We start from the raw sequence: 25,955 nt of genomic DNA on the forward strand, positions 1-25,955 counted from the left end.
ATTCTGTAAACTTCGCGCGAGCATCTTCGAAATTGATAGACACATTGAAAAGAATATTAAACATAATTTAAAAATTTTTTTTACTTTCCAAGTGCTTCTTTTCGCTTCCTAAAAAGTAATTCAAGCGCTGAGCGTATTTCCGCTTCTGTTCTCTTTCCAACTTACAAGCTGCTTCTTTCGTAACGCAAATATCAATAAACACACAGCACGATAGATCCACGTCGAAGTAGAAAAGACCGCGCAGATCGCGAACGTCTTTTTCGCTCGGCGTTTCCGCTTGGCAGCACGGCGGGATAGAGGAGTTGCTCGATGCCAATTTAAAGTAATTTTCTCGTTAGAGCGGTGCGAACAAGCCGATTTCGTTAACCCCGTAAAACCTCTCGCGTCGAGATTCTCATCGAACGCTCGCGCGCGAATCGCAACGGGGCACCGTCCCGTGGCGAGTGTAATAAGTATCGCGAGCGATATCTCTACTCCCTTCTCGTGAAGGTAGCGTAATTGTTTTCGCTCGATCTATTTAACATAACTCCGGCGTCCGGGGAGCTGCCGGAAAAAAATGAGGACTAAACGAGGAGTGCCGGTAATTGTCAGTAACAAGAACAGGGAACCTTACAACACGCGTGTGTGTCTGCGCGGTTTAATCGCAGGACGAGACCATGGGCGACGGAGGGAATCGAGAGGGGAAGCGGGTTGGCTGCGCGCGGGAACGAGAGAAAAATTATAACCACGGCGGATCCGCGCGCGCGCGCGCGCACGTGTGTGTGTGCGCGTGTGAGCGCACACGGCACCTTCGTATACACATAATTGCCAGCAAAAGCCGTAATTTTTTCATTATACTCGGCGGAACAAATACCGGCGGTGGCGGTTACCCTTAGGGGGGGAGTGAGCCCCCTCCCTCCTCATGTGAGTATGTTTCCCCCTTCTTTTGCCGCTCTTTCTTCCTCTATGATACATTTCAAATTCTTAATTTTTGCTTTATTCAGAGCTCGCTTTGATTTTTACTGTAAAAAAGCACGCACTGTAAAATTACAAACGCACGTATTTTCCCTTTTCTTCTTTCCATTTTTTTTTTCCACCGGAGTTCATAGTCGATATTTATCCCGTACTACCTATTTCGTAAACAACTCCTATCCTTCTTCATTCCGTCGCGATTCATATCATCGAGTATTCCCTTTCTATTCCACCTTTTCGCCCGTTCCATCCTCTTTGCGTATCTTCTTTTTCCCGCTTTTGACGTGCAACTCGTACAATAGGAGAAGTCAGAGGCTCGCGGCACGGCCCATTAAAAAACTCGCAATTAGCATTTAAAATATAAACCTTGGCGCAGCAGGTGGGACAAAGTGCGATGTCTAATGAAAGCGAGGCAGGCAGGCGGCGCGGGGGTGGTCTTTTAGATCGGTTAAATGCCTTTCAGTCGTGGCGCAGAGAAACCCGCCGCGGTTTAAATGAAGCTCACCCCTGATTGGCCATTCGCCCGTCGCTTCGTGCATCCGTATCCTAGACTTGGCGTAATTTCGCTTCTTCACGTTCCTCCACTTTCGACCTGCCGGTGCCATTCATGTATTGAGAGAATAAAAGACGAGAGGTGGGGGGTCGGAAATCGTGCAAGCGAGGGGTCAGAAGGATTTTGCACTTAGCGCGAATTTATCTCGAAGCCGCGTTGCCTAGACTATCCCTCTTTATCCCCTTCTCCATCCTGTTTACCTCTTTTCATTCTTTTTCCATCACCATCCATCTCCGCCTCCAACCGTCGATCCTTGCTGAACAAAAGGCCACCGGCCATGCTTCGGGATCCCGAGTATCGGATGCGCGGTTCATCCCACTACTCTCTCGCGTATCGTGCATTTTCTGCCGGGCCGCAGCTCGAAACCAAAGGTCGAGGTTTCTTCTTTCTATCGACTTTTTTTGGGCTTGCGCCGCTTCGTTACGGACGGATAAACGACCGCGTCTGCGATTCCACGCGCATTACTTTCGACGTTACGTAACGTTGCACAACGGCGAGATTGCAGGAGATCGGATTGCGAATGTAAGAATGCAATCTCTCATATTTCATATTTAATTATATATTCGTTCCAAATTTCTGTAAATCTCTTCGACGTCTTACTTCATGTTGCGTCGCATTCAATTTTTCGCGATTTTTCAACCGCGGGACGTATTATTGCGTTCTAATGCATCCTAAAATCATCGAGCTGAGACGTGGAGAAGAACGCGAGGCCGATATCTCGGGCCAAGAGACTGTAAGAACAGAACCGGCAGAAGAGAGCACTGCGTTAATAATTTGCACTCGGACGAGTCTATTGTCCTGCGGCGGGCGCACGCGACCGCTCCAATTATGGCACTCCGCCTTGCCGAGGCTTCAAACCGAGCTGCTCCACTCGCATCCCCCTCGAGTACTCCGCCAACCTGCACCCTCGCCTACAATCCTACCCCTGCGCGCGCTTCCCTTTCCCCCCTGTCGTCCTCTCGCGCTCGCTTGCTCATTTCTGCGCGGATATCGCGGGGGCTTCTTTTCACTCCGAGAATTTTAATTACAATCGTAATTATCGCCCCGAAAAAGTTTCTCTCGCGAGTGCCCGCCGTCTAATAACCGCGGCAGTTCCGCCGTGATTATTTCTCGCGAGAAATGAGAATCTATACGATGATGCGACGTGCCTTCACCGTTGTTTTAGAAATTTCTAGTTGACATAACGAACACGATAATATTTGTAGTGTCAGTTTGAAAAAGTTCAATCATCTTCATTATTATTCAGCGTATTAACAGTTTAATATAAATTCGATATAAATACCAGATGCTTGTGCAGTTCGGTCTGCCAGTTCACGGTGTGTTCCTTTTGCTGCATGCCACGTGTTTCCTGAAACCTCATTACAGCGAGCGGTGATGGCGGAAATGGGAAACTACTCCGGCTGGAATCGAGGTGCCGCGAGTTCTGAAAAGATCCGCGCGTCGACGATGATGAAGTGTCGCGCTACTGCGGATTTGCTTGTCTCTTTCTGCCTCGCCGCTGAGAAATAGGCGCGCGCGTTCGTTATCACCGTGACACTGTAATCTTCACGATGCGGAAAACTTTTCCCGGGGCTTCCGTGCAGCACTTGACTCTGCTCGTCATTTTATACATCGCATGGGGGAATATATTAATTTTAATAGCTTCAGCTTCTTAAAAAACAAAGATTACATTCTGGATTCTGTATTTAACTATACCTATAATTTTTTTAAACGTTCGTTATAATTAATTTTAAATACAACTGACACAATTCCCGAAGCGAGACGAACGATTTTTATTTCGAGCGCTCGAGATTGTCTCGCAGCGATCTCGTGGCATGTGTAATCTCCATCCAGGTAGACGAAGCGCGGAATTAACCGGGTCGTGATGGTAACGCCTTGGCCGAGACCTTCGTGTAGCAGCGGTGGCGAGCTGGCACGTCACGGCTCGGTAATAATCACGGCGGTAGGTGCGCGCACCGAGAACGGCTTCTGCGAGGTAATTGAGAAACGTTCTCGTGTTCGAACACGACTTGGCTACCGTTGGCAGGAGCCCACCGCTAATAGGACGGTTGGCACGCACGCGATTCATTCATAAAACGTTCTCCCGCCGTAGCTGTATCGCCGTCGTTGCGCCGCGATCGACCAAAACCACGGCCGATGATCGTTCCCTTCCCTCAAATCGCGCATGATGAAAGTGGTCGAGATAACACGTTACATGGCGGAACAGTCTGATCCTTAACGAAGCAGTACAAATTATTATTTATTTTCGACAGCCAGACAGAGTAACTCTTCGATGAAATAGTTAAAGTTATGGATGGTAAAACATGAAAACAGATTAAATTTACTATTGAAATAACTATTGATAATAAAAAGAAGTCACACGAGAAATTTGTTATGCTGCACAGAAAACCGCTATTATCCAGAATAAATTTCTACATCGTTCGATAAACGTACTTCAAATTAGAAGGTCGAGAGATCGTCTCCGAAAAGCTTCTTAAATCTCGCTAAAGCGAGATAACTCGATGACTTCGTGACCGTTAGCGTCACGACGAAGAGATGAAGTAGAAGTAGGAAAGATAAAGGTCAGAGCGGGTCGGTGACGGAGAAAAGAGGGGCAAGATATAAGAGAACGATGCGAAAGTAGCAGCAGCAGAATCGCGCGCGGCGCTTCGAGAGAAAGAGAAGGAGAGAGAGAGAGAGAAAGAGAGATACACGTATTCTACTAAATGGTATACACGGGGCGCTTTATATAAGTGACGTGCTAACGAAGTGTGTAACAGGCGGCAAATAAGGAACCTGTAATTACGAGCGTGCCGCGGACGGCGCGGAGAAGGGGGCCCACCCACGAGTCCCACCGGCGGCTGTGTCCTACCCATCGGCGGCCGTCGTAGGGTCCCACGGCGATGCGGCGAAGGGCAGGTTTCGTCTCTTAGGACCAGAAGAGACCGCCGCGCCCGCCCGAAGGACGAAAACATCTGGGTCAGCGCGGCTCTGATTATCAAGCGGAGAAACACGATGGGATGGGATCCGAACGACGGATGTCGGCGCGACGTCGTTCTTGTTGCGTCTTGTTTCTCAGCGGCGCGGATTAATGGGCGTTTAATAATGGTGGAGAGTTACACACCTGAGGAAGATGGACTCTCTCCCCCTCTCTTTCTCTCTCTCTCTCTCCCTGCCCTCGGGGAGATCGTCCTCTTAGCGCGCGCGTTTACGATACTACAAGAACATTTACGTTCTCGCCGGAAAGATATATTTACAAGACGTTCTCGCATCGGTCTTCGAGAACCGTCCAGAGAGTTTTTGCATCGCAAGCCGCGAGAAAGACACGCATAAAGCGTATAAGAGATTCATAGTTGAAATTAAAAATATTAAATGTGTTTACTTGAAAAATATATTTTTTGCAATTAGATTAATATAACTTGACGATGTTTGATAAAATTGAAAAAACAATTTTACAAATTGTAATTATTCGACATTCTCGACTATATCAGGTCTGTTTTGAGATATCGTTTTAGATCCTGCTGCGCCATTCGCCAATTTAAAATTTGCTGTCAACCGCGATCGGCGGCGAGGCCGTTAATGTTCGCGATTAAATGCCTCGGCTTCGGGCGTCGGAGAAATTTACGACGAGACGTGCCGCAAAAGGAGCAAGACGAGCGGGCTGGGCCGTCGTTATCACGCGGCGAGTTTCGCCCGATCGTGTTTACGAAGTGCCCCGGCGCGATGGGCAACGCGTGGCGTGTGCATCGAGCGAGGCGAGGGTACGCGCCTTGTTCGCGTCGGGAACGAAAAAAATCCTGTTCTCGCCGGCAACGCGGGCGGACGGACGGACGGACGTTTCCCCTCTTCGTGATCACCGCGAGGCAAGAAGCTCGCGCTCGAGTTGCGTGAGAACAGGTCGAAAGACGGGAGGAGAGAAATTTTATGGCTCCCCGAGGTCTGTCGATTGGCATCGCTAGAAAAACTAACCACCTCTCTTCGTGTTCCCCTCCGTTTGCAGGTGCTCGAATCGCAATGCTGCTAATGTGAAAAAAACTCGAGAACACGCCAATCGCAATATTCGTCCTGGAAAAACGTTGTTTTTCTATCCGCTTATATTAAATCGCCCGTCGCGATTGACAACGCGTGTGAAACTTTTTTTTACAATTGTTCTCGCTAAATAGAGTCAATCTTCTCGCAATTTCCGTCATTGGATTCACTTTTTTCATTCACGATCATTTACGAAGAGATTTCCGAAGCCCGCTACGATATAGCGAAAGTCGGCGGGCAGTCTATGATTATCTGCGGATCATTGCGGATGATAGCGATAGTGAAATGGCCGCGAACGTCTTACGTGAACGACGATACAACACTAGACAGCTAACAACGGCGCGAGCTTGCTCACACGTCCTTGCTCGGCTGCGCTGAAATTACGGCGCCACGCCGCGGAACGCCAGACACCGCTCATTAGCTCATTATCGCTCTAGTAGCACGTCTGCTAGTACTACTACTATTACCGCTAATAGTAACATTACGTAGATCCGACGGCCGTCTCTTCTCTATTTATATCCGACAGACAGTGCGCAGACAAAATTCAAGAAGAAAAAAAAGAAATCATAATTACATCTAAATCTATTTAATTTGCGAGTCAAAGAATAACGATTAATTATATCTCCAGCTAGTCTAGTTCGATTTGTATATTTAACCTTTTGCGAAGAAAACGCAGCATATATAGCATGCTTCAGGCCCGACGTGCTCTTAATTCGTCTCGCTATCGGGTTCCAGCCGGAGCTACGTCCGGCGGACGTGCCAAGAGTCCAAGTTCGGCCTAATGAAATCGACGCGAACGCTTTAAAGCGCGCCCATAAAACTAAACGAGCGCGGAGGACGCCAGTCGTCGCGTCGGTGCTGTATGCTCTATCAGACGGCGAGCCAGACAAGGCGACACTATAAATGGTTTTATGGACTCTCTTGCTAGAGTTGAGTCAATTCGCGACCCAAGTTTTTCGGTCCGTGCTTTACGGCGCGCTTATGACATCCGTAATCGGATTACATTCTGATACGACGCGATTTAGTGTGTCCCGCACGCCTTAGCTACTTACTCTTACTCCGTCTCTCACGCCAAAATGTACCATTGCACTCACCTGAAACAAAAAAAGAAGACAACAAATTAATTATCGATGTCTAAATATTGCGAGATAAAGAAATTTTTACCTTACAACACATTATTCTAAACTTTTATTAACAAGAATATTTTCCACAAACTTTATTTCTGTCAATAAAGTCATTAGTTTCACAGCTATTATTTTATCGCGTTACTTGCTTTTATTAACTTTGCCCTTTCCTTATCCCAAATTAAAACATTCGAGTATATGTTCCGTCAGTTCATCCCTGTCAGACCAGACACTGTCCATTGAAAAGGGTAGCAACGATGCGATGTTTGTCTATCGGGAGTGAGAGAGGGGGGAGACGGGGCCTCCGCACGCAACGTTCAGCGTGCCTCGGCTTGCGTAACACGCGTAGCCGAAGGAAAGGGTCCTAACTATTTGCTCGGCTGCAGTGCTATCTGTTTCGATTCGTGTTTGCAGTTCCCATGTTGACAGGCGTACTACGCTACGGCCTCGCAAGCATGACTCGTTTATATATTTGCCCGACGTGGACGCGTTTACACGCGCGTAGACGACGATCGCACACGAAGCGCACCACATTCGACGAGTCTGTGCGTCGTGCGTGCGTGCGTGCGAGCGCTAAGAATGTTTGTCTCCTTTTTGAAACGGTTTTACCTCAGGCGTTTATTTGCAATAGTAATATTGCATTCGAGTTTTATTCGTGGCCGAGGTTTTTTTTCAATGTGCTAATCGGAAATATTTCGATACTTTTTCGATATAAAATGTCGAGTGTGTAAACTGTACGCGCGCGCGTAATCTTTCTGAGCAGATAACGGCGTCAAACGATGGCGATTGGACGCGATCACACGATCAGAGTGCAACGCCACGTTTCGCTCCATCTCTATCTCTCTCTCCCCGTCTCCCTCCCGCTTTGTGTACCTTGACATAACAGCCGATGATAACCGGGCGCGACGATATTGGGAGCTACGCGGCGGCTCGCAGCTATACACCGGCGGCCTATTACACGCCGTATTACCACTGTCAACATACGCGCACGCATAATAACGGTTATTAGATACGCTGGGGCCGGCTGCGCGCGGCGGCCGGGATTTACCCTTCGCATTACCGCCGGCACCGCGTCCGCACAATTCTGTCCACGCGAGTACGCGAGTGTTCCCGCGGACTCGCCGACGGACACGCGGATGTTTGCCGTCACGGGGGCTGCGCTTCGTGGCACAGATTGCATCGAGGTCAGCAGCCGCTGTGCGAGTATACGGTAGCGACTAGGGTTTGATAAGAAATTATGTTGATAAGTTTTTTCAAACATTTCGAACGTTTCGCGAAACGCACAGATTTTATAATTGTAGAAAGTAAAAGAAAAATTTCTTGTACTCTTGTATGCGACGTGGCTGTATGACAAACGGAGAAACGAGAAATACAAATTATGACTTGCTATAAATAGGTGTGCAATTTTAATACAAGGCTTTCGTTTGTAAAAAAAAAAAAGATGGATACGTGAATCAATTAATTAGCAAGTAGGATTGAATGTTATGTTTGCCGACGTACTGAAGTTTCAATAAGCACGAAGGAGAGTCGGCGGTGAGACGGCGATCCATGAATCACTGTCGTGAAACAGGTGTTTATGATCGATACAGCCATCGCCGGCAGACGACATATTGCGCCGCGATGGTAAATCGTAAAGGCCGCGGTGTTCACGTTTCGACAGTTTAATGGATACCTCGCTACGACGTGACGACAGATGACTGTCTCGAGGGCAGTCAGTCAGATGAACCTGTACTTTTCGATGTAACAAGCGGGTACGCGGTCGGTCTCTCTCGGCCGACCGTCAGGTCGGCGGATGAAAACAGCAGGAAACTACGCGAAAAGACAAATAGCGTGTAATAATGCGAGATATGCCTCTCGGCCGGTGCGAGCGCCGAGCGAGGAAACTGGTTCCTGCCCGCGAATCCCGCGCCGCGGCGATTATTGTTCGAAAACTGTAATTAGCGGGTTCCCTCATCGCGAGCGTATTTTCTCACGGTAATGTTCCCTCGCCGCGCGACGCGGCGCTATTCAGCGCGGCACAAAAACGAATTTTCGGGGGGACAAAGAATCCGTTAAACAATGGAGCTGGAATGAAAGGTCACGATATGTGTATTCCGTGGAAAGACCATGTTTTCAGGTAAAAAGAGGAATAATGCGAAGAGATGCGTGCGCAATTTGCAGACACGGGCGGAAGTATACTTCCGAAATGCGCGAGCGCACCTTACATATGGTGCCCCAGAAAATACGGTGACCGCGATGTCGAGTGTCGCGCCGGTCTCTGTGAGCGCTCGTTGGTGGAGTCCGATTTTTCCTCAATAGAAACATCTAGCGATCGGAGAAGCGTGCACCGTTTAAAAGCACACTTTGTCAATCGGGGTACCCCGTCGTCGATGTGTGCAAAACTGCCTCCCCTCTCTCTCTCTCTCTCTCTCGCTCGTACAGTCTCCCCCTCGACGCGCTCAGTATGTCGCAGCGGCAAACAAAGCCGAGGACATCATATGCAGGTAGGATTATAGCCGAGGACCCCTTTTTTCGGTTTAGACGGATGAGCGAGAACCACCCTCCTCGATGTCCCGACGAAGTCCATCGTGTCTCGCAGCTTATCCCGCAGCTCGTGCCCCCTCGCCCGCGTAGGAAGGGGGGGACGCGTCGCGGCGGGCTGCGGGATGCGCGGATGTTAAATGCACAAATGTGTAACTGCATTGTCAAACGGAAAAATCCCCTCCGGGACGTCGATGGCACAATAATGGGACAGATTATAATCTCGTCTACCCCCCGGGGGTAGCCTGCCTGCCCTCCCCGCTCCTGTTGCCCCTGCCCGGTGGCCTTCTCCGTATCTGTCCGTCGTGTCCCCGTGCCTCACCTTGCTCTCGCTCACCCCATCTTGTGTACACACGCACGGTACACGCGTGTGCGGTGTATCTTGTCCGACTATTGACTACTACTCCCATCGTCCTTGTCGTCGTCGTCGTCGTCATCGTCGTCGTCGTCGTGTGCCACCCTCCCGCGCCACCGTGTGTCCCCGTGTGTCAAGCCCCTTGCACGACACGCCATAGCCTAATTAAGTGGGCATAATGGATCCGACAGTTGTGCGTATTGTCCGACGACGTAAAGTATCTGGTGTATACCATCCCTTCTCTCTTGTCCTTTCCGGAGGCTCTCTATCTCTTTCAAGAGAGAGAAAGAGAGCTTATTATCCCGGGCTCTCTCGGCACAGATCATTTCGACAGCAAGTAAACTTTCGCGACTCTTGACTCCACGCGATCGAGCGTTCGATTGTTTCATGAGAGGGATTTTTTTTTTTTTTAACTCGATAGAAAAAGTTTGTCCGTGGGAAATTAGAGAGGGAAAATAAATTGTTGCGGTGCTGCAATCGCTTGCATTCAACCGCCGCATTCTCTAACGCGACCCGCGTTACCTCATCGTCATAAATAGACGCGCTCGATATCGTGGCACACACGCGAAGGATCGCACGTTGTGCCGATCGCCTCGGCGTTAACCGCCGCCGCCGCCGTCCGCCTCGCTGATTTACGCTCGCGCAGGTACAGAGAGGATGCAATGAAGCGCGCGTCGCATCGGGAGACGTCGGTCTCTAGATAAACTCGCCGCGATACGCGGCTACGTCTCGTTGTAACAGGTACTAACAACTTGTTTGCACGTAAGCGGATCTCCGAGAGCGCGCAGCTTGTCAAGCGGCGCGACGTACGTGCACGCGTTTCTTCAACATTCCGCGCTTATCAGATAGCCGAAGCGGCGATCAATCTCTATCCCGCGTGTCGAGAGGCGCGCACGAAGCGGAAAGCGGCACGAGAACGCGAGCGAGCGAGAAAGGGAGAGGAGAAGAAATGCAATTTAGAGGGAGAGAGAGAGAGAGAGAGAGGGGGGGAAAAGATAGAGAGCCGGATCAGTATCAATTTACACGACTCTATTCGCGTCAAGAGAGACTAAAAGGAGTTTAATTCGTAGTCATAATATGTATCCGTCGCTACCTTAAACCGGCCACTCGGCTCATTAACGGAATGCTTGCTCGCATTCCCGCGATAATCTCATTGACTCGATGACTCGAATTATCGATGTGTACATGGCGCGCATTCCGCCGGTCGCCGCGCAATCTTGTTGCCATCTATATATATATATATATATATCTGCCATTCTATTGATCACACGATCTGGAAGAGCATTTCTATCATTGCACAAAGTTAACGCTGCGGACTCCGCCCTTCATCTTCCGACATTTTTAAGAATTCGCAACGAGTCGTTCGAGGGTCGTTCCCGCGCGCCATAATGACGCTCGCCAGCCACCGCAATCGACGGCTCTACGTCAGGAATTTGAGAGGAACATCGACGAGAGAGAGAGAGAGAGAGTAACCGAGAGACAACCGTGTTCGGCCGTGAGCAAGACAGAGAGAACGAACGGGGAGAAAGAGAGACAGAGGGACAGAGAGAGAGAAAGAGAGAGAGGATCCGAAGAGGCGAGTCGGTGGAGGGTAGTAGGAGGTCGAGGGAGGAAAGGAAATGGCGCCGGTGATGGTGGCGCGGGGGTGGAAGAGAGGGGACACGAAGGGGTGGATTTCCAGCTCGACGGAGCCAATTCAGACCCGGAATTTATCCTATCAATTTCCGCTCGGTGGAGTGGCAAAGAGCTCGGCGCGGCTCTCGGCTCGCCGTTCGCTATATTAACGCCGCGGAACTCGCCGCTTCTCTGCCGCACGGAACCGCGCGGAACCACCGCACCTTCCGTACATTTCGAATCGACGACGTTCTCGCGCATGACTCCAGACAGAAAATCTATAGAGTATTTTAAGAAAAGTAGCGCCTAATATTTTTGTACACTTTCAGATCAGTCGTCCTTCGATTGTAAAACTATCCTAAATTTACAATTTATGCTTTACGCGTTAAAAAAATTAACTACGACATTAAACAATTGTGTGCAGCAAATTTTATTCCGCCAAAAATCTTATTCTATTCTCTTTTTATTTTGTTAGTTTACAAAAACTATTTAATCAGTGACTAATATCTTACTTGCCTTTCGATTCTCTATCTTTTCACGCTTTCATTTTTTTAGATAAGCGCATTTCACGTGGTTAGAATTCTGTCTCCCTGTTTAAGTATATCTCTCTTGTGTTATCTTATCGTCTGTTTTCTGCACGCACCGTGTGTTGCCCTACGTAACGTGTGTTCGATTAGCGCCCAATGATTTATCGAAAGGCCGTATATTTATCCGACACTGATCGACGATTTTCGAGACTAATGCACTATCGTCATCGTGTTCTCAAGTCGTCGCAATACGATTGCGCGCTTCCGGCTACATATTCGCGCCTCCTCCGACTGTCGACGCGGCACTGTGATCGGTTAAACAGTCGTCTGTAAATGTTTTGATAATATAGCATAATGCAATTGAAAATGTCATATAGAAAGGAAACGCGAAAATACAAACAAATCACATCTTTGAAATACAGAAAATAATGTTCGCTACTTTCTGCGCTTTTAAAGCACATAACATCGCTAAAAATGTCTTCAAATTTATATAATTGCTCAATAAATCGAGATAAAGACAAGTTTAGAGTTTTTACTCGAATTTCATCAAATAAATGCCCGATAATTTTCACTTTTTTACATGTTCCGCTAATGACAGAAATTCTGCACGTCGTCAAATTCGGAACACAGAATCCCTCTGCTATTTTCTTGTCGTAATCGCGCTAATCGGTGAGCGGAGCGTGGACAAAAAGCTCGGAGACGGGTTATTCGTGAAGGCAGCGGGAAGAGAGGACGCGAGAGACAGAGAGAACGAGGCAGGGTAGAGTAGGAGGAGTTGGATAGGACGGACCTCTTTAGGTTTAGCGGAGCAAATAATGCAGCAGGGAGAGCCCGGCCAGGCTTTCCATGCGGAAGACCAGCGAACCGATCACATTGATCTTTGCCAAAAACAATACCCGGCCCGCCTTTGAATTCCACTGGCAAAATACGGGCGCTAGGTGAGTCACCGAGTACGTATACACACGGCCGAGGACACGCATGAGAAGGCACGACCACAGGCGCGCACGCGCCCGTCACACAAGGCTTCGTTTCTTATGTGTATGTATGTATATAAGTAGTTACACGTGTATATACAACTGGAGTTTCGTCGGCGTATGCGAGATAAAGCTAGAGAGAAAGAGAAAGAAAGTTTATAAACACGCGAGACGCGCGCGGAGTTGTGTCCCCGCACCGGATGTGTACACCAATTTGTAAAACTGCTACAAGTTAAACGCGAGCGCACACTTGCGGTCCTAAACGGCCGGATAAATAACAAATCGATGCCCGCGTCGCGTCGCCGACTCGCTCTCGAGCGAGTCCTCGACAACTTTGGTCCTCCGAGCTATCTGTCACTACTGTTTCGCGCAGTTGCGCAAATATATCTAACGCCGGTGAGAGTTATGTTGCGCAGTGACTATGCGACACCCGGAGTAAACAATATTTAAATAACACTGCGCGCGGCAAAAAGACGCGGTTGTATTTTAAACAAACGAGACGCGTGCCCCGAAGCTGTCGGGTAAACGTTCCATTTGTAACGCGTCAGCATAAAAATCCGCGAGAGTTTGACGTGTCCGGTGGAGAAAAATCAGTCCGGTAAATTTGCCGGGGATGCAAGCTACAAAGCGAAAAGCAAGTACAGGCTTCTCGTCAAAACACATTCGTCAACGAGGCATCAATTTCCAATCGGTGCTGTTCAATTCCGCCGTTGTGTGCACCCGCCACCGCGCGGGGAGAGGCGAGTCTGGATGCGAGCGGTCGGAAAAAAATTGATAATGGATTAATAACTGCCGTTCGTTTAGTATCCGTTAATTATTTTCAACTGCACAAGGGATCCGAAGGATTGACAGGTCGACGCATGTAAAACGAACATGGACGACTGTGTTTAATTGGAAAAAAGTTAATTTTCCCAGTTTGCTGTGCAATGTTCGAGACGATTTATCTAAATCGTCACAAATAGCGACGTATCAGTTATCATTTAACATGTGTGTATTAAAAGTTAATAAGATTTAATATGTAGAATTTGTAATATTATCAAATTGAATATGCAAAATTGAATTTAATATATATTTCGCAACATTGTTAATTACATTTTAGTGTGTTATCAGTGGCGTCTCATCTCTTAATCAATTAGCCGGTGTTAAACTAAGACGACGTCTACGTAGGTACATGATGCAGGTTGTTGCTACGGTGTCTCGAGGCAAACACGAGAGACCCTTTCTCCCGGCACGAAGTCAGTGAGCACTTTGTTCGCGCGAACAATCGATTTCTCGATCATAACCGCACGAGTATATATACCGGTTTCAGTCGCCGGTCGTGCCCCTCTCGCCTCGCTCCGCCTCGCCACTTAAAAATCCGTATAATAATTCGTCGCGGCTCGAAGGGGGACGATCACGATATACCGAAGGACGGACGACGCGGGGGGGGAAGCGCGAGGGGCGTGAGCCGTGAGGGGGAAAGCAGAGCCCGGGCTCCGCTCCGCCAACGAGGTCCCTTTTTTATGAATATTCGAACACGCGCCAATAAATTCGAATGAGCACGGCGAAAGGGTCGCCAGACGTTGAAGTGGTAGTCCGTTCGCCGTCGATAGCTTCGCCCTGGTCGGTCTGGTAGAACCCTGCTGCCAAAGGGTGGTGGCGCAATGACGGCGCACGACATTTCTCCCCGGCGTGCGTGTGTTTGTAAATATGCGAGACATGTGTGCGCGCTTTCGTGTATATCTATGTTCGAAAGTGAAGAGAGAGAGAGAGAGAGAGAGCGGGCACGCGGCCGTGGCTTCTCTCTGCACCGAGGAATCGTCGTCGTATCGCCTGAAACGGCATTGCTCTTGTCAACCCCCCGCCGACTCTGCTCGTGCTCCTTGTCCAACAGGAGAGAAGGGATGGCATAGAACGGGAACGACCGCGCCGATCTCCGGCATTCCCTCGCTCACCATACCGGAATTTCGTTCTCCCTTAGGAGTTATTCAAATTTGTTGCTCGAACGCAGTTCTCGGCTGGCTGACGTCGAAACGACGAAAGGACGAGCCTCGCCCTGCAGACTTCATACCAAAGATCCTACGAGTCTTCCGTTCGAAGATCGCAAGACGATTCGCGAAAAGTCATCGCGATTCTTGCACGCGATGCTTCGAAATAATAAAAACTATTTTTATTCCATTCAACTAAATTCTATAAATTACAGAGATGAACATATATAAATTGCATATAAGTTGTACAATCGGATCACTCGCTTGACTGAATACATCTTTTTGTTAATTTTTTTTTCTTCTTTACGGATACTGCGGAAAAATAATCGTCCGATCGTTGCTGCGGTTACTTTTCTTCGGCGTGTTGCACCGCGACCGGACGTATGAATTCTTCTGCCACGACCAGAAAATACGAGAATACCGAGAGTGTATTCGCGTGGGGGAGGCCGGCCGGCGCGGGACGAGGTAGCCCCGACGTTGGGCTGCTGTGTATGGAAAGTGAGAGAGAGACACACACAAGCGTCTCTCTCGCTGGCTAATGCAGAACGGTGAAATATTCATCAGTCTGGCTGCCTGCCTCGGTGGCGCGGGCCAGCCCACCCTTTATATTTCGTAATTACCCTCCCAGGCCCGTCCTACCACCTCAAGCCAGCCTCCCCAACTGCTTCCACCTCGTCTCCATCATCGCCAGCTAGCTACTACCCTTCGCTCCGTTGATCCCTCCCCCCTCGGCCGTCATCGCCGTCAAACTCGTCGTCGTCGTCGTCGTCGTCGTCGTCTCGAGGCCGCTACGCCGTCCCCTCGTACCCTCTTTCGACTCACCGCCCCCTCTTTCCCCCTTTCTCTTCTACATCGAAGCCACCATTTCCAATCCCCGCTTTTCCGTCACCTCCGCCAACCGAGCGGCGCTCTAATTTCCGCGCCAACGGCACGGAAGCGTATCCTTGGAATAAACTACGGGACAAACGCGTCAGCGGCGTCTGGCCCGATCGTTCACCAAGATTTTCTTATGTCACGAATCCCAGCGCTTCGTGTAAAGTAAAGTTAAGAAATATGTAAAGAAATGCAGATTCTTTAAATTATGTAACGTTGGGAATTTTTCAGTTTATTAAAGATTTTTCGTGATTTTAAATCGCATCTTTAATGCAGCCGTCGAACGATCACTAATATTCCGGCACGCTTTCGATAACTATCGATCGACAGACACGGTCGATACCTTCCTCGCAGCTACGACAAGCCTTACCACGCCTTACCGCGAAATTTACATCGTCGACAACGCTCTTCCGTCTTCCATCGGTGGCGGCGGCGGTTCAAAATACTTGCCGAAAGGCGGTTCGACAAAGGCGTAATATCGTGCCCGGTAGCATAGTCGATCGAGGCGCCCATATATCCCGGGCAACGGCCGGAGGTCTAAATATTTATACGCTAATGCCTATGCGTCGGTTCGAACATCAAAGACGAGGCTGCTGCTCGATCCCTCCTGCATAGTTCGTAAAAATAAATTCCCGTCGTCGCGCGCGCGTCGAGTCCGCGCTCTATACCCACCGCGACATCCAGCAACGACGACGGTGACGTGGATGTCGTCGACATCGTCTTCCTCGTGCTCTCCGCGCGCGGATCGCGCGCGAGAAGGGTTCGAAAAGTCGTAGGGAGACCGAAATCCAGACCCCCGTCGTCGCAGCGTCTATCCACCGCAGGCCTGATACGCACGCGAAAACACAAGTTGTGTGCCACGAGCAAACACTAGACGCGAGCACGCGGGAGCGACGGTGGAAGGAGGAGAGAGGAGAAAGACAAAGAAGACGCGGAGGAAGAGAAGTCGCGGAGAAGGGAACTTCTCGGCGCGGAGCGAGATTCAGCGAGACGTTAAAGCAAACAACGAGTCACACACGCAGTCACACGTCGAGCCCCCCGGTATTTTCCGGTCGCCTCCTTCCTCCTGCTTTCCCAACACGCTCGCGTCGTCGTAAGTCCTCGTAAGAGCCTGAATTCCCTGTCGCGACACACGAGATTCGCCTATTTCTTGAAGGGGTGCCACGGGGAAGCGATGTTTATCCGGTTTGACATACTTAACCAAGATACCGTCAAGCGATCGTTATTTTGCGACAATGCGTATTGTCTTAGAAAGTATCGTGTCGACGTTTCACGTTGTGGAAGGAAACTTCAGTGTCAAATTTCAACTGATATTTTGAACAATTTTTATACCGCAAAAATATACAATTACACATAATTAAATAATATTTAAATAAGTTTATCGAATCTCGCATCGGCGCACACAGAAGACACGATTGCAAGATGAAGAGAAATATAATACAAGCGTACACAATACAAGTCAGCCGTTGCTGTTTACACGCTTGCGAGAAAGCGGAAGACCGAATGTGGACTCACGGCTGATTAACCACACGAGAAGCCTTCGTGTCGCGCCCGGACCTTGGTGCAGCCGCAATCGGAGGTCCGGGGCGAGCCTCGGGAAGAGAGATCTCGAATCTCGGGGCGCATCGGTGCGCGCCCACAATGCCGCGAGTCGGACAAAATGATCCGAGAAGAGGGCCTTGGGGTGGGTGGCCCTTTTTCGCGCGGCTGTGTGGTTTACAAAATGCGGGAGCACAATGAGCCGGCGGGGGCCGCCGGCGTAACTCTGTTATCGCGGTCCGCTAAGCGCCCGGACACAATGTCCCCGGCCGGCTCGGGGCTTCGTCTTCTCCTCAATCTCCGCGCCGTTCCCGCTTCTTACTCAGCCCGCCCTCCCTCTATCGTGGTCACGAACGTCCAAATATTTGCTCGAAATCTATATCCCGATGGTGGTCCCTTCGCTCGTACCCTCGCTCGTAAAGGGAAGAGTGAAAGAGAGAGAGAGAGAGAGAGACGGCGAGCGGCGGCGTGCTTTATTATTCCGGAATAATCGTGGCGCGCTTCATCGGGCGCATCGGCTCGGAATCGGGGAAAACCTCAAATTTGTTTTGGCTATTGTGTCGCGCCCGACGCTTTTCCGTCCAGCGCCTTCAACGATGACGACGGGGCTCCTCTCCCTTAAACCGGTACGACTCGAGCGCACGTCAGGTTAACGAAATGCTCCATCCGGATAGCTTAGCGCTCGTTAACGTCCTTGTGCTTGGCTAGCCGAACGTAAAATCCTCTCTCGTCGACATTTCTTCACATCCGTTCGAATATTCACATATTTCTCTAGGCTTCGAAGAGAGAATTTTGACCAAGTCGTCGTACCGCTCCGAGTTTCACGAACTAGATAATGCGTTCTCGTTAAGGAATGCATTTTTTATACAAAATCATATAGCAACGCGCGTATAAGGCCCGTTATTTCCGATAGAAAGCTAAAGAATTTTTTCAAAGATTCACAACGCCGTGTTTACAAGTATATGACTTACGACAAAACTATGGCCGGATGATTTTGCGGAATCTGCGCGACCGCAAGTGTCCCCGCGATACTTTTTTGCCGATGAAAAACTGGTATTAACTCGACAGCCTTTTCAACAGAACGGCACGCACTCGTGCATTATCTCCCTTCGATGCACGGCTAAACGCCCGGTCGTTTGCCCTTGATACGTAGTATTTCGCAAATTGCGGACTCGTCACGCATGAGAAATACGTGGCCGCCGCATAATCTTGTAGGTGGAATATATCGTGCCACGCTGATACACTCGATCAAATATTCATTGGCGGGGACGAGGTACACGGTTTTCGTTGTCAACGGGAATCTTGGACTTGACACGCGACGAGGAAGTACTCCCCGAAGAGGCGAGAAGGGAATAAGAAGCCAGGATCCAGTCGAAATAAAATAGCTGAAGTGACTGGCTTTGGCTGGCGCGACGCGCTGGCAGGCGCTCAAGAAGATTCGAAATGTAATTGCGTGTTTACGCGAAACGTAACGTTACGTTTCCTTCGTCGCCGTTTATCAATACTAATTCAATAATTTTGCAAGTCTACTTCCGATTCGTGTACTTATTCCAATTGGAACATCGCAGGCGATGTTAATATTTTTCTTCTCCTTTCTTTCTCTTTTTCGTAAGGAACGACTGATGAAAAGTTTCGCAAAATCCGTTTCTCGAGAGCATCGCAATATTTCTTATATCCCTCGCGACGCTGCGTCATGGATAACGCATCGTCTTCGGTAATATCAACGTCCAACAATACCACGTACGAATCCTCTTTCTTTCTTCGCCTCTTTCTCTTCGTGTGTACCAAAAGCCGCCAATATTGGCAGTATTTACGAAAAAGCAAAACCTCTTTGTGAGGTAGATTAATAAAACCAGCTCATCCTCGGAGCGAGGCCGACGGGCCGCCCGCCGTGAATTCGACGTTTCCGCTGACGCGGCAAAAACAGGATCGTATTGCAAGGTGCGTTTTTCATGACGTCGAGAGCGCCGCATTGGAACCCCATGGTATTTCGCGGGACTCGAATATTGATTTTCGGATGACGATTGAGTCGTTACTTCGATTGTCTTCCGATATGGGCGACGCGCGAGCGGAATTGTAAACAAATTCCCTCATCGAACCTCGAGTGATACACTTTCATCCGAGAAACAATTCAATGATTCAAAAGTCATTGACAAATCATCATGCTATAAAATAATTTGCGATACGCTGTTTGCTTGTAAAGAGATAAAAAAAAAATAAATATTCGATTATAGAATATTATAATGTTTCCAATAATTATTTCATTTCAGCATTTTATTCGAGTATCTCTGACATTTCCGTTTTTGAAGTATGTACTCGAGTAATCGGTGTTCAAATACAACACGTGGCTGCGTGATGAATTTTGAACGCAGCAGTGCGTACCAAACTCAAATCATACGCAACGCTGAGAATTTAGCGGTCAAAGTTTTTGCGTGCGTTTTATTTTATTATATTTCTCGTTCTGCAAACAACGCTGCGAAGTAAACGATCGCCTACAGTCTCGCGTGCGTAACAATAGCGTTGACAAGCAGCAATCTTCACGACGATGGAAACAGCTGGGGAAATTAAAAGACATTTACCGGAAGACGGCCGCCTAATGTCTTCAAGTAAACCGATTGGTTATTTGCTCAAGCGAAATCGCATCACGGCTCGTCATTCAATAAAAACAAGACGGGCGGGGGAGCGATAAACCACTTAAGGCCACTCGATACCGCCGCCGCCGCCGCCGACCCGCAACGTTGCTCCGAAAGAAGGAAGAGGAAAGCCGAAGGAGCTTACAAGGAGGAAATGTACACGCTGTAGCCGCGCAATCTCGATGTCATCCTATATATAGCAATGCAATACCTCGCGACATTAGTTGCCTTCTAATTGACTCATCGCTAAAATTATATTTATAATCGGTTAGAGTTGAACCTTAGCTGTAAATTTCAACTTAAAATTCAAGGATGCTGTCGAAACAAATTCATGACGCTTGACCGAAAGACGAAAGAAGGAGAATTCATGAAAGACAATTCGCGCCGTTTTCGACACAGGTGACTCGTGTGTCGACAATTCGTGTACAACGACGTGTCCGCTCCTCCTTCCCCCCTTTAACAACCTTCGTCTCGTATCTTCGTCTCGTTACTCCGAAGACGCACACGCGCGCAGCGGCGCCAGAACACGCATGCACAAACAGACCCGACGCGACACGGCATAGGCGAGAGCATTAAATATGCACCTCGCGTCATTTGGGGACGCGGGTCATTATTCCATCCGCTGTCTGTGGCGCGCTGACTTAAGTCCATCCAGGCAAGGCTGCCTGCCTGCCATTCGATCGAACGACGTCCTTTCCCCGAAGAGAGGAGACGAGAAAAGAAGAAGAAAAGAAGGAGAAAAAAAGAAGGAAAGGAAGAAAACCGAGAGGTCCGTGAAGAGGCGAGGAGGCGTATCGCTCCTCTCGCTCGGATGTTCCAGGTCATCGACGAAAGCAGAAGGTGGAGTGGAGCAGAATTCGGAATGCCTTATGCAATCGACCGTTTTGTGGTTAACCCTAAACGGGTATGAAATATTTGACTCGCATAAAGGTAGGCCTGTGATGAGGCACGCCATATATCATCTCCGAAAAAGCCGATTATTCAGGTAAAAGATACGCCGTTGCGTCTCTTTCTTTCTCTCGTCAAGTGTTATATGGCTGTGTGTATATTTATTTGACTACCGCGTCTCCCGATGACGATAAAGTGTCATTTTTACCGCAAGATTCGAATAACACGAGAGACCTCTGAAAAGTAACATTGATAAAAAAAATTTTGCTAGATTTATTTAGACATTACGCATCGAACGAAAACTCAATTGAGTTCCAAAAATTGTGCGTCGGCAAAAAAATAGATTAAGCGATTTTACGGTCCGGCAGCGTTATCTACGTTGTATCACGATTTGTGTCCGTGAATTCTGTCATAGATTGCACAGCGAAATAAATAAACGTAGTAATTACATTTATTTGTAAGCCGGTGACTGGCAATTTAGTAAATCCGGCGAATATTTTTTCGCCTGGGCGAAATGTCGAATTTCCGCGGCGACAGTCGAGTTTTCAGCGGCCGTTGGTACGCGCGCGGCGTAAAATAATTAAAACTAAAAATACATCGTTGCAATTCTTGATATATTTTCGACAAAGAGCCGGCGCGCATCCGGAAGTGGAATTTTCGTTCTAATTACATCGCGCTTTGTACTTCGTTAAATTTCATGAGCAATTATAACCGGAAAAACATTGTTACCTGTCCTTTGCGCGGAATCAAACAGGCACAGATCAAGTGCCTGTAGCTCTAATTTGCTGAATAAAAATGTATAAAATTAATTATCAGATGTTCTATGTAATAAAAATACAATTTGCAAAATATGAAAATTTAATCATTCAGGATTATTCGTACGGGTTTCTCTATTCGAAACTTTCGACGCTTATTGCAAACTCTTCAATTAAAAATTCTTTAATTTAAACATCAAACTCTCCCCGGCGCTGTTTCGTAATATAAATCTGACTGACGCACGCATTTTTATCCGAGACTGCAAGACAAACGACAGAAGGAGGATTCGACCGAGAGCACCCTTTAAATCTGCCTGTGAAAGACGACGACCGTCATCATCTCTCCGTGCTTTCCCATTTTCTTCGAGACGAGCGACTCTTGTCAACGGAAAACGCGAGGATCCTTCGTCGTTCACGATTTACCTCCTGAATTCCTACGAAAATACTCGCCGGTCGCGCATTGATTCGACGCGGCGATGCTCGTCGCGGCAGTACGCGGCATTCAAATGAAATGATGCGCGTGTAAGAGGAAGCATCGATTCTTTTCTCGTTCGTCCGGCCATGCAATTGCAAATGAGCCTCTCTCGTGATCGTGCGCGCAAGCCGGTCTCTGGATCGTTGCGCTCGCGAGATAGGCGAGTATTCTCGAGTCCGGAAAAGTTGAACCCTTTTCTACATATATATATATATATATATATATATATATACATATATAGAGAACGGAGGTGCCTCCTTCACGCAAAAGAACGCCCTTTTGCGCCACCTAAACAAAAAGAATTCCCGAAGCGCGGCGTCATAATAATCGCCGGCAAAAGCGGGACGGGGAAGGTGCGCGCTCCGATCATTAAATTGTTCCGGGTCTGGTTAACACTAGGAAGAGACGACTGCGACGTGGGAGGCGAACTTCCCTTCCGCGATTGGTCAATTAACAAGTGCATTAGAAAATAATGAGGCTTCTCGTTGCTGCTGCCCTTCGTACGCGTAAGAGTCTCTAAGCGCAACTCGCACCCGTGCGTGTATGCGCGTGTGTATATGACTCATATATGCGTGTATGTATATTTATGTGTACACGAGCATTCGGTCGCTCGTCTGTACGTGGGCGCCTCCGTGCGCTTCTTCGCGTTAATTAAGGGAAATTTGTCGGGAACGCGGCTCGCAATAATTATCTCTGCGCGCTCTCCTTGTTGCCGTTGCCGCCGAGAGCTCTCGGTTGTTTTCTATGATCAATAATAAAGACGGAGATGCAGAGGATCGTAACTATATAAGAAGTACTAATCCAAATAATCAAATAATTCAAGTACTTTAATACAAGACGGAGACTTGTGAAAGAACGATGTCGGTCTCCTTACTTTCTTGCTGCAAAATTATTTTTTTATATAAAATTCTGTATAAATCCTGTTCTTTTCTTTTTATCCAAAGATTAACATCTTTTATACAAAGATTAACTTTTCAAAAGAATTTAAAATTCTTATAAAATATATACTCAAAATAAGTAATGATGGAAAGAAATATCTTCCACATAAACAACGGTGAAATATATACGTATGTTTGCAAATAAATTAGAATATATAATCATCAAGAAATTCCATCAATGCCGTTAGTCACGATTTCGAAAAAGTTCGAGTACTGCGTGTTCAACACTACACTGACTACAAATTGCAAACACGCGGAGTGGTTTGCTAACGATGCGTTGTATGATGAGCGTGAGATCGATTGCACGCTTACATGCACTTTATGCTAAGATATTGACCGTGAATATTTATTATGGTTCGACACTGTTCGAGCAAAATGTGTAAAAGTAGTTACGTTATTAAAAAAACAATTATAACGAGTACTAACAGCTGTATGTATAAAACAAATAATTAAAAGGGATAAACGATAGAATTTATCATTTCGTCTGCGACATTTATTGCAACGAAGAAAAAAAGATTATTAATCTACCGCGTTCTAAATTGATTTCATGATAAATGTTACGAAGAGAAGCGTCAATCGTGTCTCGGGAAATGAACCTTTTGCAGAACACCGGCGAAACCGGATACCAAACAGCTCTCGCGTAACTGGTAAGATGCTTTTCGCGACGGTCGGCGTATAATCTGTTTTTCTTCTATTCGCGCGACGTCTAACCATTATCGAGTCCCTACTGCGCGCCGCCACCGCCGCCGCCACCGCCGCCGCCGCCGCCGCCGCTGCCGCCGCCGCCGCCGCCGCCGCCGCCGCCTCGCGCTACACGATCGACGCCAGCGGTTTACCAGCCCCACGGAATCGCCGTGAGAATTTTAAGGCGCGCGCCCGACGTGCCCGTCTTTAGGAGTTCAACTTTTTCCCGGGACCCGAGGCTTCTCGGATGAGCAGCGTGAACGCGGCGTTTGATCTTGAGGTGCATGCTAATGGAATACACGGTGCTGGTTACGTTCCGTGTGTTGCATTAGCGGCGCATCGGGTGAAACGTTTTAAACCCTTCGTCGTATTTATAGCGCGGCGGCGCCATTTAGCACCCGCATTACGCTATTTTGCTAAGTCCAATCGCTGTAATTCCAGCGGGCTCTATTTTAAACGTACGCATATATATATTTATCCTCCGTGCAAGATATTTTAAAAAATTTTTTCTTACATCCCGAAATCCGTATAAAATTTTGAATAATGCACAGATACAAAAGTAAAAACGTCGCGCGCTCCATTGAGATCTCGAAAAGTGGGAATAATATTAACCGCGATAAATAAATGAGCGATAACGAGGCAAAAAGTTTTCGCTTATACGCGTCGGCCGACGCGTTTCTACCTGCATTGCGACTTGGGGTGGCGGATAAAAATAGCACGGGTACTGAAATAATTATACGCCATGATTGCGATCTCCGGACCCGGATGGAGGACGATTAGCGTGTGTGCGAACGTGTGTCCCCGCGTATATGCGGTTGATCGTTATTAATATTCTACGAACGGCGCTCCCTGCCATTCCTTTGCGTCCCCGAGGCTATATAGGCGGCATATTCTACCTGATCTTCTACCGCGACGTTACAAATTCCGCGTGAGAGTCCTCAACGATTTCCAGAAAACCACCGGATGCGGTTCGAGAGGTCCTCGCTTCTTCATTCATCCCGAAGGTCTAACGGGCAATTTTCGCCCCGAGTGGATAAACATGGATTTGCATATACTCGGTGCCTGATGAGATCAGCTCATCTCGGGCTGCTCGTAAAATTCTAACTATTATATCTAAGAATAAAAAAAAGTACACAGCTCGACTGGAAAGTTTCGCAGCGGTGAAATGTTGGAGCATCTTGAAAAAAGTTGCGTCTCGAAAGAAAATAACGAGGGAAGAAGAATTTTTACATAATTTACCACGGTAGGAATTAACGAACATTTTAATGTTGCCTTTATTAACAGTGCTTTCTTGAGCGCAAAGGGAAGAACGCGCGGAGGAAAAATGGAACGAGTAATAATTAAAAAGTTCCATCTTGTAGCTTATTATGAGTGCCGTGCGTCTTCGGTGGCGGTTTACTTCTTCGAGCGTGCATGAAGCGGAAAATTTAACGCCCACGCCTACATGCGGCGGTATCGACGTCGCGCAAAATGAGAAATATCGAGGGTTAAAGTCGGCCGCGGCTCGAGAATCTCCTCTTTTCTTCCCGACGTTCTTCTTCTATTTAACGCTGCGCGGAAGCATCATCGATCAGCCCCGGAGGACAGTTTTGCTTGGCGACCAAGAGCCGGCACCACGATCGTATACAATGGGCTCGGTAGACCCCGTGAATAACGGATCTCTCCATCAAAAATTCCGTTTGTCCTATCCGTATCCTGCCACTGTATAGTCGCTAGTCTCTTTTTCACTGCCCCATAAAGTCGTCTTTTCGAACGACAGTGTTTCTCGTCGATTATTTTCGCTACTTGCCGACACGCTTGTCATTATGTACAATTATAATCCTTCTTTAGAAACGTATGTCATCGTAATCCAACAGATCGGAACGCTTTTCTAATTTGTGGTAAGAACACGCGGACAAAGAAGACTAAGGAAATCAAAAATTAATCAAAGGATATTCCGCGCCATTAATCGAGAAGGAGTGAAATCAGAATTATTAGCAAGTCGGGAAGGTATACGATCGAAAAGACAATATTGCGAAATTGCGCCGCCGCGCGATTATACGAGCCGACTGCAAGGAAGAGCGAAAAAGAGGAAACAAGCGTGAAAAAAAAGGAAATTACGCGCTGACGTGACGGAAGCCTCGTCGGCGACGGAGTCGCAAAAGGCAGAGCGCGCGGAATTAAAGGTGAACGACGGAGGTGTGCCTATGTATGTTTAATCGCGATCGAGTATTCCGTTTGGAGAGGGCACGTGGGAGAGAAAGAGAGAGAAAGAGAGAGACGACAGGGCCCCCTCGGACGAAGGGCGGAGAACGAGTGGAAAGTCCGCGGCGGTCTGCGCGTCCTGCGGGCCGATATGTAATTTTCTCCCTCGCGCTTCCCTTTACGTCGCCCCGTATCTCCTCCTTCCCTCCCGTCGGCACCGCGCCTCGAGCGACGTCCCTATAAAATGTTGCTCACCTTATAAAATTTCACCGCGAAGAGGACACGTACTTATGAATTACCGGGTGCGACCGCGCGATCGCTCAAATTACATAGAGCGGCGGGTGCCTCTTAACTGCCCCGCGACGACCAGGAGAGGCCCTTGTAAAAACGTAG

General features: G+C 48.2%; 1 protein-coding gene across 1 annotated transcript in view; it reads right to left on the minus strand.

Annotated features, from left to right (window-relative positions):
* Window positions 1-2,943: 2,943 nt before the first annotated feature.
* LOC105675670 (protein pangolin, isoforms A/H/I/S-like) overlaps window positions 2,944-25,955 on the minus strand; it is a 104,272-nt gene continuing 81,260 nt past the window's right edge. Inside the window, exon 4 of the mRNA XM_067359913.1 lies at window positions 2,944-6,606. Within this exon, the coding sequence (XP_067216014.1) occupies window positions 6,553-6,606 (54 nt within the window). The 3' untranslated portion in view covers window positions 2,944-6,552. The remainder of the gene's footprint in view (window positions 6,607-25,955) is intronic.

Source organism: Linepithema humile, chromosome 7 (assembly GCF_040581485.1).
Source record: "Linepithema humile isolate Giens D197 chromosome 7, Lhum_UNIL_v1.0, whole genome shotgun sequence".
In the NCBI taxonomy this organism is placed as follows: domain Eukaryota; kingdom Metazoa; phylum Arthropoda; class Insecta; order Hymenoptera; family Formicidae; genus Linepithema; species Linepithema humile.